General features: G+C 38.2%; 1 protein-coding gene across 3 annotated transcripts in view; it reads left to right on the top strand.

Moving 5' to 3' along the window:
• Window positions 1-6,860, top strand: part of Ccdc15 (coiled-coil domain containing 15) — a 67,673-nt gene extending 60,813 nt beyond the window's left edge. For 2 of the 3 annotated variants that reach the window (XM_031343941.1, XM_031343940.1), the window contains exons 11-14: window positions 2,293-2,469; window positions 2,909-3,057; window positions 4,194-4,347; window positions 5,084-6,860. In XM_031343941.1, coding sequence (XP_031199801.1) covers window positions 2,293-2,469; window positions 2,909-3,057; window positions 4,194-4,321 — 454 coding nt within the window. In that variant the 3' untranslated portion in view covers window positions 4,322-4,347; window positions 5,084-6,860. Of the gene's footprint in view, window positions 1-2,292; window positions 2,470-2,721; window positions 2,818-2,908; window positions 3,058-4,193; window positions 4,348-5,083 lie in introns of those variants that run through there. The other variant, XR_004111468.1, reaches the window with a different exon arrangement.
• Window positions 6,861-10,675: the final 3,815 nt, after the last annotated feature.

The raw sequence follows: 10,675 nt of genomic DNA, 5'->3' as shown, positions 1-10,675 counted from the left end.
AACCTGTAATTAGGCGCTAAATTTTCATCTCTTCACTCTTACAGCGTGGGCAATTCTCTGCTCCACTGTTGGTGAGGCATCTAGGTATGAACCTGACTGCTCCATAATGTTTAGATTACTCACCTAAAACTGATCTACCTATCAGCGGGTCTGTAGCACCCTCGTGAGATCTTTATCTCGGCCTAATATTAATTGAGAGAAGAAAAAGAGTAAGAGATAGTTTACCTGACCGAAGCCCTACGTTGGGCGCCAACTACCACGGACCGGGGTTTTTCGCGGGGGGCCCCTTGTTCTGCGGGACGAGGGATTCTGGCCAGGTGGGCACGGGATAAGGCTTTTGTAAACAGACTACACACGGGTGGTGTAAAATCTGAGTGTATTTCTTTTAAAATAACATGAGGCTTTTACAATCATTACAAAAGAGAAATGAAAAATCTGGCAGCTCAACAGTTGAGGTACCTCTGAAGCTATCTGAAACATACTGGGTCTAAAGCAGCAGCTATCTCTTCTGAACTGGTGTTGCATCCCCCGGGCCCAAGCACTCTGGGCCCGGGGGACTGTGAGAGATACACGAATCTGAGTCCTAGCCCATCTAAGTTCTAGTGCTAGTCCTGCATGTGAGTCTAAGTCCTTCTTCTTCCAGTCCTAGTGCTAGACTGAAGTCATGTAGGCAAAACGACCCCCACATCCAAGGTCACCTGACTTCTAAAAGCCAGGTGTAGAGCAGGAGGAAGAGGGGTAGAGCCCTCTCTGTTGAGGTATTCTTATGCTAATTATTTGGTTCTTGCTAGAGGCAGGCAGAAGAAAATCTTGACCTAACTCTTTCAGCTAATGTCTTACAGAGAAACCTTACAATTACTCTCTAGTACTTAAAACATTAAACTAGGATAGTTGGAAACATTGGTGAAGGTGAGAAAACAATGTCCGAATTTTCTCTTGTTAGCTGTAAGAAAATGATATCTTGGTGAGTTCCTAACACACAAGTATGAAGACATATCTGGGCCATCTCTGAGTTTGGGGTGCCAGGCAACAATGTAGAGACAGGAGGCTGACTTTCCTTGAAGTTTTTTGTCTCAAATACCGCCATCACGCAAGTGTGCGTGGCATGAGGGCAATTCTATGGGGGCATATGTTGACTGGATATCTGTACTGGTTGGGTTTTTGTTTTGTTTTGTTTTGTTTTCTACATAACACAAACCTATACATATCTCAGGAAAAGAATTCTTAGTTGAGAAAATTCCTGTGTTAACACTGGCCTGTATGCAAATCTTTGACATATTTTCTGGATTAATGATGAATGTGAGAGGGGCCAACTCACTGTTGTCTGTGGACCCTTGGACAGGTGGGCCTGAGTTATATAAGAAAGCAGTCTAAGCAAGCTAGGAGAAAGCCAGAAAGTAGCATTCCTCCATGACTTATGCTTTGATCCCTGATTTCCCTCATTGGTGGGCTGTGACAAAGCATAGACCCTTCCTCAAGTTGCTCTTATCGTGGTGTTTATTACAACAGTAGAAACTCTAAGACACTATCTAACATTATGATTTATTTTTTACCTTTGGTTGGTAAGTGTATTACTGTTACAAATGTGTTTGACTCAGGGAATCCATCAGGTTACATTTGAATTTTCCCCTGTGCTATTGTCTACATTGAAGGCACTAACTGTTGGCAATAATAGCAATTGCTTTTCTATTTCTCATCTATTAGGGACTACCATGTTTTGCTAGTTGATGTCAGTGTCTTGAAAGCTGTTATTTCTGGTGTTTTATCTTGTTTGTTCCTTTCTTTGTTATTTCTTTCTTTCATTTTCTTAAGACAGGGTTTCTGTATACAACCTTGGCTACCCTAGAACTTGCTCTGTAGTCCAGACTGGCCTCAAGCTCAGGCATCCTTCTGCCTCTGAGTTCTGGGATTAAAGTCAAGAGTCAGTACTGCCTGACCTTATTTGCATCTTAAGTTTCTTTGGTATGAGGATAAACCTGGCCACTGTTACACTGTTTTGGTAGTGACATACATCCTACCTACTTTTGACCTGAGCCTGTTTTTATGCTGGGATTCTTACATAAAATGTTTTACTGTCCAGTTCTCATTTCCCTTTGAGAACTGATTTATATAGGTGATTAGAAGATAAACTCTTGTCAGTCAGCATGAACACTTTATGAAGATGCTTTTAGATTGATGAACTGATTTTGTGATTCTCATTTTTTGAGGGCATTTCTTGAGTTATTTGGATCAGGAAACTAATTTTAAATAACAGTTTTAGAAAATTCTAATTATGTTTTGTTTCACTTTCAGAATTAAGAAAAGGAAAGAACAACAGCGCTATGCTGAAGAGCAGAGACTCCTAAGAATGAACTGTCATGAAGAACCTTATTCAGAAGAGAAGATAAGTGATATTTTAGCCCAGTTACAACTGGAAGAAATAAAAGGAGCCAGAGAAAAACAGCAACAGAGAGAAAAAGAATACGTAAGGTGATTTTAAACGTTCTGCATGAAATTCTGGGTCTAGAAGAGACCTAGTAGAAAGTAGGCTTTTTCATATTCCTTAACAGATTTGTCTTAACCTGGTGATGGTGGCCCATGCCTTTAATCTCAGTACTCAGGAGGCAGAGGCATGTGCATCTCTCTGAGTTCCATGATAGCCAGAGCTATACTGAGAAATTTTGTCTCAAAAAATACAAAGTCAGAGATACTGTATGCCTTCTCATACTTTTCTTTCTTTAGGGTGCATGCTCCACTGCTATTTTGATTGGCTAGGACCTGTTGGGACTAGTACTGCATTTTCCTAGTGCCATGCCCCACTGCATAGGAAGACTAGAGGTACAGAAGAGAGAAATCTAGCTATAAAATCAGGTATATGCATATTATTCTCCTAGTAGTTGATTTACCTGACTGCACTGTATTTTTATAGATATGTAGAAGCTTTACGAGCCCAGGTCCAGGAGAAAATGAAGCTTTATAATATCACTTTACCTCCATTATGCTGTTGTGGTCCTGATTTTTGGGATGCTCATCCTGATACCTGTGCCAACAATTGCATTTTCTATAAAAATTACAGAGGTAAGTTTCTTAAGGAATAGTTGAATCCTGATAGCAATTAAAGTTAAATATCTATATATAGTAATTTAAGAGAATTTTATTTATAGCTTTATATAGAGAAGCATTTCTAGCTCATTACACTGTATAGAAGAGGATTTAGATTCCAGATCTTCCCTTAATTGAATACTATGAAGAGATTGTTCCTGCTGGGTGGTAGTGCACATTCCTTTAAACCCAGAACTTGGGAGACGGATGGATCTCTTGGAGTTCCAGGCCATTCTGGTCTACAGAGTGAGTTCCAGGACTGCCAAGGCTACACAGAGAGAGCCTGTCTTGAAAAAAAAGGTTGTCCTTTATGGCTAAATTAGGAGTCTGTTATCCCCATACTTTAATGGTGTCTAATACAGACTTAAGAGCATATATCCCTATTAGACTGTCAGTTCTGGGGACACCAAGAAAGCTGAGAAGCTCTAACAAGAGTCCCAGGCAGAGACAATGGAGTGAGTCCGTTCTGTAATGTTTCCTGCCCAGCAGTAAGTAGTGATTTATAGAACATAAAAACTTTGTCAACCTCATGTAAATACTCACTGAAAATGTTGCCAGTATTTATACCAAAAGTGCTTCATCTGTGTGATATAATTTATTGGCCCTATGAGTTACTTTAAAACTTCTTATGACGATATGAAATCCATGACATACTTTTTTATATTTCTCCCTAGTCTCAGGCCATATTCCAGCCTCATCAAACCTTGTCTTATACTTTTTGAATCTCATACATTTAGTTCTCTACCTATAGTGCTTTTTTTCTTTCCTCCTGTTTATCCCTCAAAAGCCCACTTTAAATGGTCCAGCTTCTCACATCTTTCCAGGTTTCCCTAGCTATTCATTCATATCCATCTTCCTGTTGTGATGACATTTTATAGATGCCTATGGAGGCACTTTTTACTATAACTTTATTTGTTCCCATTTTCTATAATCTGGTTTCTTTCTTCACAGAGAGTTAGCCTCTATTGTCAGTACTCAATAAATATTTATTCTATGGCTGGAATGAATGCCTATGGCATTTTGGGTAATGAAGCAGTGCTAATAGGAAAAAGAAGTGGGTAAGCCACCTAGAGTCTAACTTTATTCATTGTTATGCAAACCTTCATTTGCAGCATATACTCGGGCATTGCATTCAGTCATCAATTCTTCTGACATCTCTGAGGGGAACGCAACTCTTCGAAATGCCATTCGTAATTTTGCTTCTGCACATAGACGGACTCCAAAACAAAGTCTCCACTAAGAGTCTGAAATCAATACCAATGACTGGTAGTATTTCCACCTTCATTTAAAATCAACCACAAAAATTATATAGGAAAGGCTGTTAAGATGTGTACGATGTATTATCTGGAAGGAAATCAAATCTACATAACTGTCTATCTGCCTTGGGACAAACATTGAAAGCTGACTGCCAGACTTGTCTCTTTGGTTTAAACCTTTGTGAAACCTTTTATTTTTAAAAGTAATTAGAAATTTAAGCTTTTTCTTTAATTAGAGAAACTCATGAGAAATCTTTAACATTATCTTACTATCATCCTTCTGAAATTGTCTTTTGAATCTTGACAGTACTGAAATTGTCTGAAGAGGAAGAAAAGAAATGGACTTCTGAGCTCTAATGCTCATCTATAGTGCCATTGGCTTTTCTAGTTTTATATAACAATTAGAGATGAGAAGAATTTGAATTTGGCATACTTTTTTTTAAAAAAATTTCCTCCCATCTCTTTTACTTTTTAAATGACTGACTCTTTTTTTATTCAGTGACATTGGATATAGGACTTTAAATTTTATTTTATTAAATTTGAGATTTTATTTATTTATTTTTATGTGTATGAGTATTAACTTCAGTGTAGGTAAGAGGGCTCTGGAACATGAGTTAACTCAGGGTTTCTTTGCTGACAATGAAGAATTCTGCAGTTTATCTAAAAATTACTGTATATCTACTGTACATAATAACTTAAGAGAAAGAAAAACCAAACATTTCTCATGCTAACTTCTCTTTTCACAGCTAAAGAATATCAGCAAAAATGCTTTAGAAAACCAGAAGACAACCTGAAGCTATTAGAAGCCACCACAGTGTCAACAGCTCCAGCCTCACAATGCACTCCGAGCTACAGCTCTTCCAAGTGGCATTTCCCCACGCCAAGCAAGGAGCATCAAGAGTTTGTTTCTGAAATTTTGTTTACTTTACAAACTATAGATATGCTTTATGTCCAGTTTTCAATTTGGACCTTAGAGCTAATAATGGTACTAATATCACCTTACAAGCTGAAAGCATAGTGCTAGAAACATCTTTGAATGCCTTGTCATACCAAAAGCAAAATGCAAAGTAAGGAGAACACAAGAGCACCTTTTAATTTTAAAGTGTTTGGAAACATGTACAACTTGAGGCTGCAGTGTGACTGTGGTTAGATTCTAAATTAAACCCAATGAGGGCAATAGACAGCTCAAATAAGATATGCGATCACGGTACTCCTCTTTATGGTATTTGCAAGGAGACAGATAAATATTTTTAGTTGAGCATGGTGGTACATATCTTTAATCCCAATACTATGGAAGCTGATGCAGAATGATCATGAGTTTGAGGACAGCTAAGCTACATGAAACTGTCTCAAAAAAAGTGTTTTAAGCCAAATAATATAGTTGTTTTTCCTTCTGCTTCTGTTGCTATTCCTCATCTCTTCCTCTTTTTGTGATCAAATCAATAGGATCCTTTTTACTTTCCCTTGATTTGTACTTGTGACATCCTTCTCCTATTTCTCCCTCTGCTTCACCACCTGACTGATGCTGGGTTGCTTTTCTCTGCTACCTAAGCTGTTCAGCATCTCACTCAACTGTTATGTTTGTTTGTTTGTTTAACCACATCTACAAATAGAGATTCCCAGGATTTATAACTTTGATCTTGGGCCAGAGTTCTGAACAAAACAAGAATATAGACAGTGGTCTGTGCGCAGCCATAGTGCCTGTTTCCTGCAGGTCTCCTGGAAGCTGGTCTACAGTCCTTCATTTTCCAAATGGAGGGACTTTTGCCTAATTTTGTCATTTCATAGTTTTAAATTTGCCTTCTGAGGCATTGTCTCCATTTCTTAGAGCACTTAAGTAAATCCTACAGTATTAGAAAGGACATTGGCTCTTCTTATTGTAGTCTTTCCTGCCTGTCTACATAAAGAAGGTATAAACAGTCATAAGCCTTTGGTTTCTTGGTGCTACTTTTAGTCATCCTGATATTGTTCTTTAGGAAATGCAGAGCACAGCACAAGGCTTCCTGCCCTCAAACTAGATCTCTCCATGACAACCAACTTTTATGTAATTGTTACTAATTCAAAATGTTAACAATAAAACATAAGAAACTAATAATTGCAGTCACTCTGGAGTCTTCCCACTCTAAAAATCCATTTCTAATGCAAGGTAACCATTAATCTATTTCTTTTATGTATAAATAAGTATATATATGACTTCTTTTATAAATGAAATATACAATATGAGCTCTTTTTACTGAACTTTTTCAGTTGGCCTGATGTCAATACTCATCTGTGTTGTCAGATTCATTAATGTATTGAATAATATTGATAGTAATTGGAATGATAAAACTGTTTGTTCATTAATCCACTAGTAGACATTTGGGGGTTTTTCTACGTTAGTTATTATGAATTCTGCTATGAGCAATTGTTCTCAGGATTCTGAAGTACATGTTTTCATTTCATGGTTTGTAGGAGTGAAATTCTGGAGTCACATAGTAACTTTCTGTTTAACTTTTGACAAACTATAAACTGTTTTTCAAAGTAGCTATACTGTTTTTCATTCTCTAGAACATGTAAAGAAAGGCTAGGTGTTCTTCACCAACATTCATCTCTTAGACAGGTGGCTGCGATGTGGTATTTCATTGTGGTTTTAAGTTCCTCCTAGCAGTTGATGATGGTTATATTTTTATGTGCCTGTTGGCTGAGTGGGTCTTTCTTTTGAAGATGTTTGTGAAATACTTTGCCAGCTTCATAATTGGGTTGTCTTTTTATGGAATTATGTTGTAGATATTTTTAATCCCAACTCGGGGTTTCTACACTGCCTTAGTTCCCAGATGAAAGACACACACAACCTTTATATTTACAGTAAGCCTTAAGCAGCATAATATACCTGCCCTCTATGCTATTAGAATCGAGTTTCTTTTGGTAATCCCAAGTTATTACTTACTATGTTTCATCTGGGCTGCTCTTAACTCCAATTAGCCAGACTTCAGAACCATGTTTTTATGGCCCACCCAACCCATGGTGGCTTCTTTTCCTCTTATGTTTCTTCTTCCTTTCTTGGCTTTCCTCAGACCCCAAGCCCTAGAAACCTAAACTTCACCTTTGCCTCTTCTGCCTAGCTATTGGCTGTTGGCATCTTTAGTTATCAATCAGAAATAGCTTGGGGTCAGAGTCACAGAATCATGAGGGCTCCAGGTATTGGGAGCCACCACTTAGCATTACCAAACCTCAACAGAATTAGAAGAGCTCCTAATGTGTTCTACACATAGGTCTTTTATGAGCTGTATCATTTGTATTTTCTCCCATTCTGGGTTTTTTTTTTTTTTTTTTTTTTTTTTTTTTTTTTGAGTCAGGGTCTCACTATTGTTCTGGCTGTCCTGGAAGTCATTTTGCAGGCCAGGCTGGCTTTGAACTGACAAAGATTTCCCTGGCTCTGCCTCCCAAATGCTGGGATTAAAGAGTGTAACACCTGCTTCCTTTCACTTTGTAGTCGGTTTCTGGAGCTTGTAGCACACACTTAGATTTAATGAAATCTAATTTATATATATTTGTGGCCTGTGTTTTTGCTATAGTCTGAAAAGCCATTACTTGATCCAAGGCCACAAATGTTTATCTTACATGTTTTGTTACAAGTTTTAAAAGTGTTGGTTTTATATTTAGAGTTACTATCCAGTTGGAGCTAATGTGTCAAAAGTCATTCTTTTACATATGGATACCTAGTATCCCACTATCACTTGTTAAAGACTACCATTTGCCACATAGAATTGTCTGGAAATGTCAGAGCTTCCTTGTAAGATCTCTGTTGTGTACCATTCATCCTGTGCCTGTCCTTACATAGAATATTTCTACAATACTATAACTTTGTAATATGTTTGAAGTTGACAAGTGTGAACCCTACCTTTTTGTCCTTTTTTAATTTTACTTTTCTGAGTCCATACATTTTCATATGAGTTTTGTTTGTTTGTTTTTTCAAGACAGGGTTTCTCTGTGTAGCCCTGTCTTGGAACTTACTCTGTAGGCCAGGCTGGCCTAGAACTCAGAAATCTGCCTGCCTCTGCCTCCCAAGTGCTGGGATTAAAGGTGTGCGCCACCACCGCCCGGCTTCATATGAGTTTTAAGGTCACTTTTCTACCAAAAACAAAACAAAACAAAACAATAACAAGAAACAAAAGAGCAAAACAAAACAAACAAAAAAAAACCCACAAAAGCATAGCTGAATTCTGATAGGAAACATACTGAATTCCTGATTAATTTGGGAATAATTGGCATCTGACCCATGAACATGGGATGAAATATCATGTGTGTATGGCTTTAATTTTTCTTGGCTGTGTTTTACATTTACAGAGGACACAAATTGTATGTAGGTTAAACATGTTCCTAATGTTATTATATTGATGTTATTGTAAAATGAAATTACCTTTTTTTCCTTTTTCTCCACTTTTTGAGCCTGGTCTTATGTAACTTAGCTAAGCCTGAAACTCAGTATGTAGTCAGGAAGATTCTATCCTGTTTCTATTTTTTGAGTGGTGAAATTATAGGCATGTACTACTACACCCACTTGATGCAGTGCTGGGGATTGAGCTTGGGGCTTTGTAGTGCTGAGCAAGCACTACATCCTCAGCCCAGAGTGTTGTTATCCTGGAATTGTTGGGTTTTATCTGATGCTTTTCTGCATCTAATACTATTATGTATTCTTTGGGGTTTTTTGGTTGTTATTGTTGTTTGTTTTGGTTTGGGTTTGCTTTTCTTTTAGGTGTTTTTTTGGATCAGGGCCTTGCCATGTAGACTAAGCCAGCTTCAAACTTAAGCTCTTGCCTTAAAAAAAAAAAATTAATTGGTTTTCTTATGTTAATATAACATTACTTTCCAAAGATATTTTACATTGACTTTTGTTTCTTTAGGCCTCACACAGTTTTTTGTTTGTTTGTTTGTTCTAAATTTGGTTTTCTGAAACAGGTGATTTGATTTGTGTGATCTCAAGTTAGTAAAATGATGATAAAACTGGGCCATTGAATATTATTATAAAACTTTAAGGCTTTTAGTTTCAGTCTATATATAAAAGTTTCAAGATTGATGTCTTAGGGTTGTATTGCTGTGAAGAGACACCATGACCATGGCAACTCTTATAAAGGAAAACATTTTAATTGGGGCTAGCTTACAGTTTTAGAAGTTTAGTCCATTATCTTGGTTGGAAGCATGGCAGCAGGCAAACATGGTATTGAGAAGGAGCTGAAAGTTCTACATCTGGATCAACAGGCAACAGGAAGAGAGTGGCACTGAGCCTGGCTTAAGCATTTGAAACCTCAACGCCCACCCCACTGACACTCCAACAAGACCATACCTTCTGCTAGTGCTACTCTCTAGTAACCAGCTTTCAAATGTATGAGCCTGTGGAGTCCATTCTTCCTCAATCCCCTACAGATGTGAATGTTTTTGCACTGCAGTCTGGTCATATGTTAACAGTAGCCAGTGGTTCCATCTGTGACTTACAGAAGTCTGAGAGCAGTAGCATTGATCAAGAAGAAGCAAGTCACTTGTCACACATGGTGGCAGTGTGGTGAATTCTGTTTGAAGTGATAAATGTGCTTTGGAAGGAAATCTGGAATCCAGGTTTCTTGTTTTGTTCCTAAATTTGCAAGACTGTTGTCCTGGCTAGTTTTATGTCAACTTGACACATTTAGAGTCACCAGAGAGGAAGAAGCCTCAACTGACAAAATGTCTTCATAAGATCTGGCTATAGGACAGCCTGTAGGGCATTTTATTCACTGGTGATCTATGTGGGAGGGCTCAGCCCATTGTAGATGGTGCCACCCCTGGGCTGGGTTCTATAAAAGAGCAGGCTGAGCTAGCCATGGGGAGCAAGCCAGTAAGCAGCACCCCTCCATGACCTCTGCATCAACTCCTGCTTCCAGGTTCTTGCCCTGCTTGAGTTCCTGTCCTGACATCCTTTGATGATAAACTGTGGTATGGAACTATAAGCAGAATAAACCCTTTCTTTCCCAACTTGCTTTTGGTCATGGTGCATTATCACAGCAATAGAAATCCTAACAAAGACAATGGTAAATCAAAATTTGCAGGGCAGACATCAGTCACCTTCCTAGATTAGCAGAGAACTTTAAGGAAGAAGAGGCTTAAAGATAAAAACTGATCCTAAAGAGATGGATTTTGATTTTTGTAGTAGGAATAGGGCTTGGGGGTAAGGAACATGATTAAATTTGGACCCAGGATTTAAAGTAGTGTATGACTGGGGAATGTCCCTCAGAGTGACTGCTTAGCATGTATAAGGCTGGGAGTTTGATCCCATTACTGAATGAGGGAGGGACAGAGGGAGAGAGGGAGAGATTCAGGGAGGGAGT

Source organism: Mastomys coucha, unplaced genomic scaffold (assembly GCF_008632895.1).
Source record: "Mastomys coucha isolate ucsf_1 unplaced genomic scaffold, UCSF_Mcou_1 pScaffold23, whole genome shotgun sequence".
NCBI classification, from domain to species: Eukaryota; Metazoa; Chordata; class Mammalia; order Rodentia; family Muridae; genus Mastomys; species Mastomys coucha.
Note: the sequence above shows the minus strand (reverse complement) of the source record. Positions and strands in the feature narration are given on the sequence as shown.